Consider the following 16,739-nt stretch of genomic DNA (forward strand, 5'->3'; position numbering starts at 1 on the left):
ACCTACGAACTACGAGCTATCCATCGCTCCACAAAAATGTAAATTAACTTAAAGATTTGGCATTTGGTGCAAGTTCGCCCGATTAAGATACCACAGTCTTTTTTATCACTCAAAATATTTTTGTTTTAATTGTTAAGAAAGCTATGCAAAAACAAAATTGAATGATTATCTTTGCGCCATCTTGTATACTTAACTCAATTCTGAAATATGTTGACTTTTGTTGTTTTACTTTTCTAACTCTGATTTATAAAGTTAAAAACCTTTTAAAAATTTCAATATCTGCCCTTTTTCATAGTCAAAAGTAAAAACTTGAAATAGAGGGTTTCTTTTTTTGTTTATAAAATTCTGAAACTCATATCACGCCAATTTATAATAAAAATATCTTTTATCTAACTTAAATCAAGATTTTTATTTTAAACTGTACACTTTCTATTTTATATAAATAAACAACATACTACGCACTAAACAAACTCACTTTATCTTAATGTTAAATCTTATTATTTTATGCTTATTTTAGATGGAATAAATTTCACAATTTTTTCAAATGTCAGTAGCGATGATGTCCATGGTGATGTGATGGCCCATGGTGGTGGTGATGATGGGGTGGCCCATGATGGTGGTGGTGAGGAGGTCCATGATGGTGGTGAGGAGGTCCATGGTGATGGTGAGGAGGCCCATGATGGTGGTGAGGTGGAGGCCCATGATGGTGATAAGGAGGAGGTCCATGATGGTGCGGTGGCCCGTAATGATGGTGATGTGGTGGTCTACAGCTACACAATATCCCTCCCATGATGAAGAGTTTGTTTTTTGGACTTTCTTTATTTCGCTTCGTTGGATTTCAACTGAACCTCTACACAAATTCACAGGTATATTTTATATCTGTCTTTTGTATTAAAAAGCTTAACAACTGATAAAAATAAGCTTTATTCAATAAGCCAAAATAATCAAAACATCTCAATATATAGAGAGGCACATGAATATCAATAATAACATGACTCACATGTACATATGTCCTCATATCTTATCTTCCAATCAAATTGAAATTATAAGTGAATTTTGCTGAATTTAGAAGATAGAAGAATATGTTGATAATATTAAGGGAATTTAAAAGTTTGTTTATTGTGTATCTATAGTTAATTTATTATCGAACACTTTTTTGATGGTTCTTTTCAAGGACATTCTTCAAAATCCAAAAGTACACTTTTTAGATAGAGTAGTTTTGCTTTAGATTTCGCATGTATTTTTTTTTACAATTAATAACTCTGAAGGCCTAGAATGCAGATCGTTTCACCTTTTATCTTTAAGCATCAGCCAAAATTTTAAATATTTGGCAATATTTGAAGAAAGGCCCCTTTCATTTTACATTCGCGTGATACGACTGAACAGCGAATCTCTGTACTTCATAGTAAGGTCGAAATTGGACTCGAGGCTATAAATGCAGCTTGTTATTCCGGTTAAAATAAATTTTACGTTGTTTAGAATTGTTCCAATATTTGGTGAGATGAACCATGAGACCTATTGCTGCAAAAGCCGAAACGTCGGTGATTAAGAAGCTTTCGATCTTCAAGATTGTTCTGGAGCTGATAATTAATCAGCGATTCCATGACGATGGGAAGTTGGAGAAGATTCAAACAAATATGTAACAATAATTTTATGCGCAATGGAAATACCAATGCAATTTTTTCACTATACATAAATCTTCCCGAAACTTGATTATTTTAAAATGCTTTAAAATGTAAAAAAACATTAAAAGCAAAATTCATTTTTGGAACAAGCGACTAAAAGCATTTGTTTTTTCAAAATTTCATTAAAACAGCTGTTACTCGAAAACTATTAAGATGAGGGGTTAATAAGTTAACAGATTCTAAAACGTTTATTTTGACTTTGAATTTTTCAAAATTTACCCTTTGCAATACCGTTTTCAAAAATGGCCATTCCTTAAATTCAATTTCACTCATCGATTTTTTTCTTTTTCAAAAGTCTTCACACAACATTTTCAGATGATTAAGAATTGGTTTAAGGCTTACCAACAATGGTTTTTCATTTGTTTTTTGTAGTCAAGTTAAGACGGTTCAAAAAATTAGGTAAAATGAAATTAGTTAAATTGGAACATTGTACGCAACATTTTCAACTTCATTATATTATTTATACTATAAAGTTTTTAAATTTACATCCAGTGGCAGCCATTTTGGTTTGGTGACATCTGTCAAATCTTTTGTCTATTGTTCAGTTGTTTATGCCACATCAGCATGGCGCATAGCCTTTCACAGTCGACTCTTCAATGTTTGGAGGCCAAATTTGAGACGAACAACGGCTCAGTAAACAATCAGCTAACACCCGTTCGGTCAAGGAACGCAAGATCGGCAGAGAACATGGCCGCGCTCCGTGAAAGTGTACAACAAAACCCCAGGCAGTGTATTCCTCGCAGTTCCAACTTGACGAATTTTGCTCGGAACTTAGGCCTACACCAGCACAAGATCCAAATTTCCCAGGAGCTCAAAGTTCATGACCATAGACAACGCCGTTTGTTCGCTGATTGGGCTTCGAATCTTTTGTAAGAGAAATTTGGCAGAAAAATCATATTTAGTGACGAGGCGCATTTTTGGATGAATAGCTGTGTTAAGAAGCAAAATTGCCGTATATGGGACTACACCAAGTAGTGCCAGCTAGACGGCGTTACGTGCCACACAGCAAACGTTACGATTGACATTTTGCATGAACGATTTGGGGTTTCTTGAAGTCGCAGGTCTATGCAAAGAAACCAAAATCGACCGATGCCATAAAGGTAAATTCAGATGGATCTAGGCGGAAGAGTCATTGAAAATTGGACCACTCCGATCCGTGCCACCTTAAGAAGCCGAGGAAGCAAGCAATTTTTTCTGAGTAAAATTTGTACACAATTTGTATTACGACTATAATAATAAGTTTTTTTTTAAACAAATTTTATGTCTAAACTATAGATTTCAAGGGTTTCCGAAGTTTAAGGTTTTTCAAAAATTTGACTTTGTCATCAATCAAATAAAAAGAGTCTTTGAACAATAATAATTTTATAGAAATTTAAATGAAATTTAGAAAAACTTAAAACTTGAATCCATTTAAAACTTGTTTTATGGAAATCAAATAATATGGGCGTTAGTGTATAATTGTTTAAGCCGTACAATTCATTTACTTTAATTTAAAAGTCTTGCATAGTTCTAGGAATAATTATATCAATATTTGAGATCATAGCAAGTTATTCATTATTTTTTCAACTTTTATTATTACTTTTCTGACATATTGAATAAAAATGATAAAATTCAAGGTTTGATAAGATTGCGATGCTTTCACTTTATAGAAAAATAAGCTTTCTGCGATCTACGTATCTTAACTAATTTATTTAGTAGCTTTTGCACATAGATTATGATTTGAATGTATGACTCATAAGATGAATTTAATTTATAGGAAAAATAAAAAACAGATTATGTTCGGTATCGTTTTTCAATAATGAGTTTATCTATTTCATTAATTGCGTTGTATTAATATTTTAACAACAAAGTGTTCGTCATTATTTATCGATTTGGATTATTATCTTTAAAAAAAACTTTTTCGCTTATCAGTTGGGAAAACACTCCTCCCACATATTAAACCAACACAATATAATCTTTATTGCAATAAAATACAACAGTCATTCTTAAACATACAGAGAAATGGATAAGTTACACATTTTTTTATTTGAAATAGGAAGTTATTGTAGTTGTTGAACTAAAAAGTAATTTTTCAACCTTGACCTAGAATCTAAGGTAATAAGAAATACATCTGTCTGTCATATCGAAGGAGAAACCGTTGATAATAACATCAAAAGGTTGCAGAAAAAAATGTATTTTCAAAAAAATTTAGCTTTTGATTTTTACTAGGTATAGCAATTAATAGCATACAATTTGGTTGACCATCAAATACGTCTTGAACCAATTTGGGAAGAATTTTAAACGCTTAAGAAATATTGGCTGCCTGGAATATTTTGCTAACAAAAAATTACACTACTTCCAAAGTAATTTTACTCACCAATAAATAACGTATGGGAAAGAATGGGACGTTATCAGTGTGGGTCGCATTCCAGACTGTTTTTTTTATGAGAACTTAAGAGTTTCTAACTTTGCTCAACTTCTTTTGAAAAAATTTCAAGATAGGAAATACTTAATTCCTTCAGCTGAAAGATCATTTTTAAGACAACAAGTCTTACTATACACCAACATTCCGACCTAAACAGCATTTTACCTGGTTTTAAGTAAAACCAAAACGGTTTTGGATATCTTTATTTCTGTGAAAGTACGTTCAATACCATTAGGTATGGAACTCGATTCCTTTTGGATGGCCACCACGGGCAAGCTTGCAGAGGTCCAGAAGCTCACGGTTTTCAAGCATAAATCAAATCACACAACCGAGGCGGCCAAGCGACTGAAACATATCGTGAGGTTGCACGATCTAGAAACTTTATACTCCAAGTCCATATCATCCAATTGGGACCAAAAATATTCGGTTATCATTGAACCGTAGCGATCCCCGCTCACAGTAACGTACCGGTCTTGATCATCACGGAAGAAGTACGGCAGGCCCAAAAATCACAAAAAACCGAAATTTTGTCGGGATGCAATGAAGACTCATGGAGTATGTGTGGATTGCTCCTCTACCAATACCGCAGGATGATTTTTCGATGAAAAACCGAATCATTTGCAAGTTGTTGTTCAGCCTAATTCACAGACATACGACGCTTCTGGTGGTGAAGGGATTCTTAGCGTTAAGGCCACTGACTCCGAATTTCGGTAGTAAATTTTAATAATTTTGACTCGTTGTTGAAAGAGAAATGTCAAAAGAACGGCCAGAAATATGGCGTCGTTTGCTTTCCTTGTCGCACTACTTTTTTAGCGTCCCCGTTGAAAAACCCTGTAGATTAGTAACAATTGAACGCATTTTTACAAAACCATGCTAGTTATATAATTGAACTGCAATGAAAATAAAGAACACTACATACGGTAGACTGAAACGTTTTTAGGACCATTTGCGTGAACTGGTATCATGAAAGAGCTCTTCCAGATAAAAAGGAAACAGGTAGTTATTTAATTACGTGTAAAAAAAACACATAACGGGTATGCTAGGTTAGGTTAGGTTAGGTTAAAGTGGCTGTCCAAGATGGAAACGGACACACTTAGGCCAGTTTAATGGCCTATTGTGATACCACATGAATCTTGAGGCTTCCTCCTAAGCTCAATGGAACCAGCTTGAGTCCTTTACGAAACGTGAGAGGCTGATTATACCGATATGATTTAGATCGTTTAGATCGTTAAGGAAGAATTCTCCTAGGTAATTCTTGCGTTTTCGAGCTAGAGCAGGGCATGTGCAGAGAAGATGAAGAACCGTTTCTTCCTCTTCCTCGTCCATACAGCTTCTGCAAAAGTCATTTGAGAATACGCCTAGTCTCGTGGCATGCTTTCCTTTTAGACAGTGTCCGGTTATGACACCTATTATCGAGCTTATATGCGATCTGCTTAGAGAGAGCAAGCACCTTGAACGTTTTAAATCCATAGTGTTGGCCAGATGTTTTTTGTGGCCTGACACGTGGTGATGTTGGTCCACCTGGTGCGTGCCCTCCTCGCAGCGTCTTGCATTAGCAGCAGCAGTAGCGATTGGTATGCCAGTACTTGCCAAACGTGGTAGGATGGGCTGTACTGTACCGTTCCTGGCGAGTTCATCTGCCTTACAGTTACCTGGAATGTCTCTATGGCCCGGCACCAAGCAAAGGTGAATATTAAACTGTTGCGCCATCTCCATTAGAGATGATCGACAGTTATGGACTGTTATAGAGTTTGTAGAGACAGAATCCAGAGATTTGAAAATACGGATATCAAATGTTGATATCACGTTTTCTTTGAGCCAAGACAAGACTTCTTTAATCGCCAATAGTTCCACCTGGAACTCGCTACAATGATTGGGAAGGCGGAATGAGAGACTTAATTTCAGTCGTTCAGAGTGCACACCTCTGGAAATTTCCGTCGAAACGGGTATGCTTAGTATGCAGCATATTTCTTTAAAATAGATCGAAGTAGGACTAAAATATTCATCAAGTTGTAGAACACTATTAAATACAGTCCCAAAAAAAGGCCCAATGACGCCGCGCCGGGCCGCCCATAAACCACATCAAACCGTAATTTTTTTCGAGATGCAATGATAATTCATGGAGTACGTGTGGATTGCTGGCTGACGAATAACGCAAATTTTGTCTATTGTCGAAGCCATTCAGCCAGAAAAGAAGATGAAAATCCGAATCATTTTCTAGTAGTTGCTCAGCCTAATTTGTTGTTAATCTGCTAGGACGATTATGACGACCATAAATTTGACGTATAGCGCGGTCCCTGCTGTTCTTGTCAGTCTCCTTTTGTAGCGGTTCTGTTGAAAAACCCTCCACAATGGGGAATAAAAACCACGTGCAATGTAATGCTTCGAAAAACCAATGCTGTCTTCTGTCGTTAAAACGAGATATACTCCACTTGCCATTATCCATGGATGGCACTTGCATCGAGGAGACTGAAAATCTCGATATTCTCGGCATGTGTATCACCAACCATCCTTTGTGGAAAGATCACATACGCTATGTCGCCAAATATTCTGCAAGGTATTTAGGTTTATATATAAAGTTTTTCTCCCCTCTGATCTGGCCTTTATCTACAAAACCTTTATTTGTACGTCTAAAGCTTGAGTATTACTCTCTTTCGCTGGTGCTACTGCAACTTGCTTAAGCTTCTTAGACAATATTGAACGTAGAGTATTCAGATTCAGTTCAATAGTAATACTCGCGCTTCTTAGAATACTCATCAATATACCCTCGAGCTCAACTTGGGCTGTACTGTCGAATACAGAGGTTCGTTCTTTAGCCATACTACACGGATGTGGAATACCTTACTACCCTCTGTCATGAATTCAAAACCAATGTGCACCGAAATCCTACTTGCTTTAAAACGACATATCGAGTAATTTAAAAACAAAAGTATATTTTACACCTTTTACTTCGTTCCAAAAATTTGTTGCTGCAATACAAAATGAAAGCCGTTTTTAGGCAGTCTTAAGGACGTACAAATTAAGCTGTCCATCAAAATTTACTATTTGCAGAATTTTTCAAACCAAAGCCATTCATGTAGATACAAAATATTGGTTTCCTAAGTAAATTCAGCGTAAGGTGAATTTCTCGCTAAAATATATGTTTGATTACACAAACTTCAATTTCGATATTTTTACCAGAGATTAAATTTAAAAAACTCACTCTGAATCCATTTACGACTAATTCTGTAATAATTAACATAAATACATTTTTTTTTTAGATATATTCAAGTTCGTAGAAATTTATGTAAAATTAGAACCTTTTTCAACTTTTTCCATGAAACAAATATCGAAATCAAGATTTGAATTCAACGTGAGAAAAATGATTGAATCACTTTTTCTATTTCTCTTTTTTGGAATTTAGTTTTTTGGCTATAAGCTACACCAACAAAAATATTGATACCAAAACGAAAACCCGATAGAATTTCATAAACTCATAAAATTCATATTTTTGTCATTTTATTTTCAATTTAATTCGTATGGCTGCCAAAAAATAAACCACGATACAAGCGAAGGACGAAACGATGATAAAATCTATAACAATAATTCAACAAAATGAATATAAATAAAAACAACATCAATTTTTGTTTGTATCAAACTTAAAACTATTTATTTTTATTGATTTTTATGTTTTGTTTTATATAAAAATTCCTAGCACTATGTTAGTAAAAAAAAGTTAAATTATTTTATTCCCAAAATTGTTAATAAAGCCTTTTATGATAGATGTTTCTTTGGGAGTTTTTAACATCGATGACCTGGAGTGAGTACAAGTATTCCTGAGCCTCCGTGGTGTGGAGGACCGTGATGATGGTCGTGATGAGGGGGTCCATGGTGGTGGGGTGGTGGCCCATGATGATGGTGTGGAGGCCCATGATGATGGTGGTGATGACCATCGACTGGGCCATGATGTCCTGGGCCGTGGTGACCAGGACCGTGATGTGCAGGACCATGGTGTCCGGGACCATGGTGTCCTGGTCCGTGGTGGCCTGGTCCATGGTGTTCAGGACCATGGTGTCCAGGTCCATGGTGTCCAGGACCGTGGTGATGTCCATGTCCTCCATTGTGTCCTGGGCCACATCTGCATGGTCCATCACCGCAATGTCCGTGTGGTGCCATTTTGAACAAAATTATATCTGAACTATCGGTGCCGCTTGCAAACTAAATTATTCCTCTAACGTTGAAACTTCGAGTCTCAAAAGCCGCTGCTTAACTGAATGAAGACCTATCAAAATTCTTGCTATTTAAACAAAAGTTCTGATGTGCTCTGTTGCGAATACTCATCTACAAATTGCGTCGCATTCGTAGGTCGGGTATACGGGCCTCTCTATCTAGAGAACAAGTAAGTATTATCGCACTTGTTGAAGAATGCCTAAAGCTTCCAAAGCATGAGTCATTGAAGACGATTAAAACAAAAATAAAAGCATTTGCGGTGTTTTGATGAGTTCAAATGGTATAAATCTATAGTGATTCCCCACAATTCAACAATCAAAACATTTGTTTAAGGTAGAACCTAAATAAACTCCAATAAAATGATAAACGTTTTCAAACGTTTACATCAGCCAGCGGCAGGCCGGCCGGCCGGCCGGTGCGGCGGAACAGCGCAATGACTTGCGCTTTGGAATGTCTGATTCCTGATCATTATTATTGTTATATAACTTTGATTCACTCATTTTAAAGTTTTGTAATTATTTCGTCATGAATGAAATATTTTAAACAAGCAGAAGTTTATGAGATTGAGAACAAAGAAATGATTAACTATAAGAATTGAGGGTGTTAATTGAGCTTTCTTTTGTCATTCTAGGTGTTACACATGGCTGCAAACGAAACTAGAGAAATTAATTGGATGATTGGGGTCTTCGAAATTGGTAGCACAAATTATTGTTAATTTTAGAATTATGTTTTAATAACAATAAGAATATATTACGGCTCGTTCGTTGAGCAAAAATAAACTGCACCAAGCGTTTGTTGTTTGATCTAAGCTAAGTTGCGTTCCTTTAAGAAGCGAAATTTAGGAATGTGAAAATACTTGAAGGTAATGTGAAAAAGTGCTTCAGATATGGAGAGTATGACCTTTTAAGCTTGATGTGTTAAGTGTTATTTCTGAATCATTGGAACACAGTGAGAAATTTAGAATGTTTAGTGCGTAGTTTCACCAATTGACAAATTTAGTCTTTAGAGTGAGACATTGGGAGAATGATTAAAATGCTGAGTGAAATGTAAACTAAAAATCTAAGTGAAAAATGAAATAAAAATCGAAGATAAGATTAAAGTGAAAATAGATGAAAAAAGCAAGGTGAAAAGTGAAGTGGAAAGCGGAGTGAAAATCGATGTGAAGAGTTCAGTCAAAAATGGAGTAATGAATAAACACAGTGCGAGGAAGGGAGGATAGGATTAGAAAGGAGATTCCGATGCACATTGGTTTTGAATGTCTGCACATTGTAATGCATGGGAAATATTGAGTCTGGTAAAACATAACACATTCGTGTAGTGTGACTGAAGAAAGAATCTCTATACTTTACAATACGTCGGAAATTGGGCTCAAGGATAAACTGATGAGTATTCCTAGAAGAACGGGTATTACGGTTGGAATGCAACTGGCTATTTCATTAGAGTATTGCTAATGAAAGTCGGAAAAAAATAATGATAGACATGAAACCTTACGACGGTGCTCGAGAGCTAAAAAAGTTTCAATTATGCAACGGTCAACTATCTATTTCAGAGCTCTCCTTGGAATACTGCCGAAGAGACTTAAGTGGGTTATAGGAGCATCTACCAGATATGCAAATTCTACTCGAGTTTCGGACGAATATAGGCTTTCTAGATTGTAGCCAGATCAGAGGGGGTACAAAACTTCTTGCACCTTCGAAAAAAACCTTAACACTTGCAGCATTTTTGGCCATGTCAAATAAGTGATCACTCCACAACAAGTGGTTTGTAATGCACATACCTGAGACTGAAAGCTGTTCGGTCTCCTCGATGCAAGTACCACTCATGGATAGTGGCATAGGGGAAAGGTAACGATTTTGTGACAGAAGACAGCATTGAGTTTTCGAAGCATTAAATTCTTACCCAACGAAGGTGGCGCTACAGTCCTGTGTGAACTAGGGCCTCACCCAACAAACTTCTCCATCTAGCTCGGTCCCTAGCTAGATGTCTCCAGTTTCGCGCTCCAAGTTGGGTGAGGTCACCTTCCACTTGTGCGCGCTACCTAATCCGCGGTCTTTCTCTACTGCGCTGTCCTGTGGGTGTGGATTCGAAGACTCAGGGCCGGAGCATTGCTTTCTTATTCCAAAGAAACAGCGGTAAGCAAGAGTTATTCTGCGTTTGATCTCAGCGGTGGTGTTGATTTCCGTGTTTACAGCGTAGCCTAGGTAGACGAAGTCCTTGGCTATCTCAAAGTTACGTTTGTCGATTGTGATGTCTCATGTCCTTTCTTGACGACAGCATGTACTTTGTTTTGCTCTCATTAACCGTTAAACCCATTTTTGCCACCTCTGCCTCAATACTCACAAAAGCCCCATTGACATCACGGTGAGTTCTTTCGATTATGTCAATGTCATCAGCATATGCTAGTAATTGGACAGACTTTTGAAAGATAGTACCTCTAGTGTTGACGTGTGGGCTCTGGACTATTCTTTCAAGCACGATGTTAATTAAATCGCATGACAGCGCATCACCTTGTCTAAAACCTTTTTTGACATCGAAAGGTTCTTTTAAGTTGTTTCCAACTTTTATCGAGTAGCGTGAATTCTCCATTGCCATCCTGCACAAATGGACGAGTTTGGCTCGTCCCTGCAGATGCTGTCATATGCGGCCTTGAAATCGATGAAAAGATGGTGGGGGTCGATTTGGTGTTATTGGGTTTTTCCAGGATCTATCATAATGTGAATATATGATCGACTGTGGACTTTCCTGGTCTAAAACCACACTGATAATGACCTATCAGGTTGTTGACGATGGGCTTTAGACGTTCACATATTACGGTAGAGAAGATTTTATAGGCGATGTTAAGTAGACTAATTCCTCTATATTTTGTGCAGTTTAGAGGGTCTCCTTTTTTCAGGATCGGCAAACAATACTGAGGTTCCATTCATCGGACATGCTTTCTTTTGACCATACATATCTCAAAGAGAAGTTGGTGCATATCTCAAGCTGCTTTAAAGAGCTCAGCATTCTAGCCATCCGCTCCAGTGGCTTTATGAGACTTTAGCTTTTATTCAGAGAATCTTAAAACGAATATGAGAAGCTGAGGGTATTGTCATCCGTGAAACTATTTATTGTTTAGTGAGTAAAGTGAGAATCACGAATTTTTAAGTGGAAACTTAAGGACTTGTGGATTTTTTTCAAAGGGGAAGGGATCAAACGAGAAATACATGAATTAAAAATTATTTAAATTAAAACGGTGGAAAATTGTTTTCAAAGCCTGACGGTGACATACAAATTACAAATAAACTAATTAGTAAAAATATTTGTTTCTTTAAAACAAAAATCAGCTTTATTAAGATTAGGAGCGAGGAAGGTTGTCAATAATTCTTCTCACTCCACGTTCTTTTCCACCTTCACGAAAATGCTAGTGTTGAGAAGTTTGAATTCTGTCTACAATGTGCATATCATAGGCATCTTGAAAATAGGGTGGAGATCAATATGTAACGTTTAGAAAAAGAGAAGATTTGTTCCAAAATCGTAAAAAAAAACGAATCTCTGTATTTGACAGTACGGCCGAAGTTGAACTCGAGGGTATACTGATGAGCATTCATAGCAGCGCAAGTATTACGGTTGAAATATTTAAGGGGAGGAATGCAACTGGATATTTTGAAAGAGCATAAACCGTTAAAATAATGGTAAAAAAGAATCAGACAAGAAACCTTACGACGAAGTTCAAGCCAAGTAAATAAACTTATGATGATAATATTATCTATCAATTTAAAAGTTCTACGTTCATTATTACCCAAGAGGCTTAAGTAAGTTGGAGGAGCACCAGCCCAAAGATGGAAGTTATACTCAAGCTTTGGACGTATATAAGTCTTTTAATGGACATTTTTCTTGCATCGCCTAAGGAAACTCAAACACCTTGCGGCATTTTTTGCGACACCTTGTATGTGATCGTTCCACAAAAGGTAGTTGGTGACACACATACCGAGAATATCGAGGTGTTCAGTCTCATTGATGCAAGTGCCATCCATGGGTAATGGCAATGGGGTATAACTCGCTTTAACGATACAAGATAGCATTGGGTTTTCGAAGCATTAAATTCCGCGCCGTTTTTTATTCCCCATTGTACATGAAACATGCTGTTAAAGTCGGAATTAAATGAGCTTATCATATTTTGTCGTTGCAATTCCACATCCAAAGAAGAGGGATGCGATTTTGAATGTAAGAGTACTATCGTCAGCGAAACAATGTATTGGATTAAAAGTTGATGATAGGAGTTCATTAATAAAAATGAGAAAGAGTGTTGGAGATAAAACAGAGCCCTGGGGCATACCAGCATTTATTTTCTGGTTCTCATCCAATGAATCAGGGATTCATGAAAACCAAAAGCATGTATTTTCGATAAGAGATCCTGATGCCAAACTCTATTAAATGCTTTTGAAATATCTAGTGCAATAATAGTTGTGATGCGGGCAACCTTTAAATTAAAATACCGGAACGGAACGCCAATATGTATACAAATATTTGATGGACTTTAGGTAGGTATGCACATATCTTTGAAAAGTCGCTTGTAAAGTGGAGAAGTCAAAAGTAGTTTCAAAAAACCTGTATACAAAAATGTCGACCCATTTTTAAAAAAAAATAAAACCTGGTTAAATAAAATATCAGATTTTTTCTCTGACTGGAATAAGTTCTTCGCATGAACAATGAAAATCACTTTATAGTGCACATTAGAAAAAATTAGTTGGCGCAACAGTCCGTTGAGAACTAGGGCCTAGTGACTTACAATTCTCAACCATTCCTGTGTGCGAGTACTGTTGTCAGGGATGGAGGGGACCTACAGTTCATATGCTGAATCCGAACGGCTAATTTGTGAAAGCACTTTTTCATGACAAGAATTACTCTTGGAGATTTTGTCAATACCTCGCAAGAGGCAGTACCCGTTAAAACAACTTCAGATGGCAAAGGCAGGGATCGAACCCAAGACCTCTGGCATGACAGTCTAACGCAATAACATGTCACGGGTACTGGCCTACATTAAACAAAAATTATTCATCTATTTGAATTGGTTAAAACAATTTTTGGCAAGATTAATAAGCTACGTAAGGACTCGGAGTGAAAAAAACTGAAAATAGGTGAAATTCTTTGCCCTGTTCAATTTAAATTCATTCATAAAAGCTAGTTTTAAGCTTATTTTCAGAGAAGATGAAGAAGTATTTTGTTAAAATGTTTAAAGTATTTAAGATAAGTGGATTTAAATCTTAATGTCGTTGATCTACTTTGTTTTAAGTTACTAATTATTAATTTAAGTGACTTTAAAGACGAAAATGTTACGATAACAATTTACAAAACTAAACACACTTTAAGGAGGTATGACAACTGATACTGGCAAGCTATAGAGCATACAGTTTTCGTCGCAATTTTTAACATTACAATATTAGAATGTAAAGGGTAAATTATTTCGTGGTTTTAAGTTGATACTGCTGATATTTGACACCTGTTAGACTCAGCTGTCATTTACAAAAAACCTTATTCAATCGTAGCCACTTTTCGATCACTATTCAATACTCAAGCTTTTAGCGTATGTTTATATGTAAGTGAGTCTTGTAGATAGTACCCGTGGTATGATGGTTAGTGCGTTCGACTGTCATGCAAAGGGTCTTGGGTTCAATCCCTGCCTGTGCCACCTTAATTTAAAAAAAATTTATTTTCGCGGGGAATGCCTCTTGCAGGTATTTGGTCCCATTGATGCAAGTCCCATCCAACGTTTTAACGATCTCAGGCAGCATTCGGTTTTAGAAGCATTACATTCCACGCGATTTTGTATTCCCAATTTACAATAAACGTTTAGAAAGAAAGAATTTAATAAGCTTATCATATTTTGTCTATCCAAAGAGGAGAGATGTAAGTCTCAAAACGAATATGAAATGGTAAGGGTACTATTGTCAGCGAAACAATTAAAGTTGCAAACATGAGACCATTAATAAAAATGGGAAATAGTATTGGAGACAGAACAGAGACCTGGGGCACACTAGCATTTATTCTATTTAAACCCATTGAATATTATTTGTATTGAACGGTGTGAAAGGTAATTACTTATCTAACAAAAGAAGGATTCATGAAAACCGCAGGAAAGTATTTTCGATAAGAGAGTCTGATCCAAACCCCATCAAATGCCTTTAAAATATCGAGGACAATAATGTTACATTCTCCAAAACAATATAATGATTTGCTTCACTGTTCGGTGAGATGAGCAAAGAGATCACCAGTGGAGCTATTGCAACAAGAGCCCTATTGCTGGTCAATTAAAAGCCTTCGATCTTCGAAATATTTCTTGAGCTGATAATTAATCAGCGTTTTTATGGCCTTGGAAAGAGGCGATGTAAATGCAATTGGATTAACCTTTTTTGGGGATGAGTTGGATAAATACTGTTTTTTATTTAATCGGGACGAGTAGAACAGATATAAAATCTTACGCAGTGGTTTTGCAAGCGTTGAGGAACTCCTCTTAAGATTAATAGCGGTTAATGCCATATGGACGATCGGAATTATGTCCATTGAGATCTCTTAGGACTCTCGCCAAGGTACGACAGCAACAAAAGAGATTGGTGCCATAGACTCACTATTGCGCTCAAGTACAGGCGAAGTCATTACACTCACTGGCAGCGTTGATTTGGCAACAAACTGCCTAGCAAAGATATAAGCTTTCTTTGAAGAGCTCAAAAATTGAGAACGAGCGTAGGAACTGGGGAAAAATTCTTCATATTTTCTAATGACCAAACATTTTACTGTCTTTGTGAAATTGCAGTATTTTTTTCCATAATTTTTAATTTTTATGCATAAATTGTGTCCGTCGAATTTGGGCGTTGCAGTGCTTCCTGGCTTGTTGAAATATTTCCGGCTTTCCTTAGAAAAGTTGCCTTTATAGTAACGGAAACTTACTTCTTTGAACCTAATAACTTTTTAACAGCTAGAATCAAACCATGCGTTTTACTTAGGTCTTATGCTTTTAACCCTGTTCGGAATAAAAGTTCTCATTCCCAAGAGAAACAAATGTAAGGGAATATCAATGCATGCAACAGAGTCAATATCGAGGAAGCATAGTGACCAATTAAAGATCCTGACATAGTTATAGAGACCGTTCCCATTGTATTTTTCGTATTGAAAAACTAAGGAGCTCTTTTTATAACTGGAGTGTTTTGACACGAAAACTTGGCAAATATAACAAAATGGTCAAATGAGCCTAGAGTAGTTAGAATACTAGTAGTGTACTTATCAGGGTCAGAGCTTAAAAACAAGTCAAGAGTGTAAGTAAGGTGGATCGCCTTATGGAACCTTTCATTTTATCTGGACGCAAGTAAAATTGACATTTAGTATGTTTACAATTTACTTATGAAATTATAGTTCTAAAAACAATATTCAAAAAGCCAAAAGCCTTCCGCAAAATAGCTTTCTTTCCAACATGTACTTTACTGCACCAAAAAGTGTTTTAACCCTAAAAACCTATTTGTTGACTTATAGTTGTTTTAGACTTAGCGACGTGAAAAAAAGTACAGAATTCACAGGATCATAATTGGGGTGAAATAACGCACGAATGCCTCCATCAAAAAGTTTTACTGATGTCAATATGTCATGCCCTCTAGTCTCTAGAAGGAGCTGTAAGTATTTTAAAAATAGTAAAGTATAATGTATAAATTTAAAAGTTTAGTTGGAGTAAAGTATAGTTGCAAAAATTAGTATCCAACTCACATCACTTTTGACAGGCTACGTCTCATGATGCAGTATATGGCAGGTCTAGGTTAGGTAGGTTCTTCATTTAGTTCTTTTTACCTGTTTTTCGTATAGGTATAACTTAGTTAGGACTTTTGTGTTAATTTTTTCTTGTTCGTTAAGAATCCCTAATGATAATAATTAATCCCGTATGGTGCCCCTGCTCTCTTTCGCTGGGCCTAATGATTTATTGCAGATGGCCACAACAACAGCCCACAGGTATAAAGCTACCATACAGCAAATGTACGATGTTCCTCTACCTACATACATCTGCATCCTGCATAAGGAATTCTGCAGATATTTTCTATTCTTTTGTTATTCCATTACTCCCAACTCCCGACTCTCGTATCTCTTTGTATTTATAGTACGGAGGGTTTCCATGATGCACAGCACAGTACTGAAAAACGTGACTGCCAAGTTGCCTTTGTTTGGTTGCACCAACATACGTGACTAGTTCACCACCATGCATAACATACTACATCAGGATACGAGACTATAGATGATGGTTACTCCAGAGCTCTTTCGAAGCTATGTATGTACCTCTCCATCTCCATCTCCTGATGCATATATGAAAATCTGAAAATCTGGAATCGTGTGATGAGAAGTGAGGAGGACCAAACAAAAGCACACTACTCGCTTCTTCCCATGGGATTAATATTTGCCATTGGATACTCGGAATAATAAAAAAG

At 36.5% G+C, this 16,739-nt stretch overlaps 1 protein-coding gene across 1 annotated transcript; it reads right to left on the reverse strand.

Moving 5' to 3' along the window:
* Nucleotides 1-7,869: 7,869 nt before the first annotated feature.
* Nucleotides 7,870-8,244, reverse strand: LOC129949458 (proline, histidine and glycine-rich protein 1-like). Its single transcript, XM_056060933.1, has one exon. It carries the CDS (start codon nt 8,242-8,244, stop codon nt 7,870-7,872), a length of 375 nt encoding a protein of 124 aa, XP_055916908.1.
* Nucleotides 8,245-16,739: the final 8,495 nt, after the last annotated feature.

This window comes from Eupeodes corollae, chromosome 1 (assembly GCF_945859685.1).
Source record: "Eupeodes corollae chromosome 1, idEupCoro1.1, whole genome shotgun sequence".
Taxonomy (NCBI): domain Eukaryota; kingdom Metazoa; phylum Arthropoda; class Insecta; order Diptera; family Syrphidae; genus Eupeodes; species Eupeodes corollae.

What these genes read in the sequence shown, in the direction of transcription:
- LOC129949458 (XM_056060933.1), bottom strand. Translation starts at nt 8,244, where the DNA reads ATGGCACCACACGGACATTGCGGTGATGGACCATGCAGATGTGGCCCA.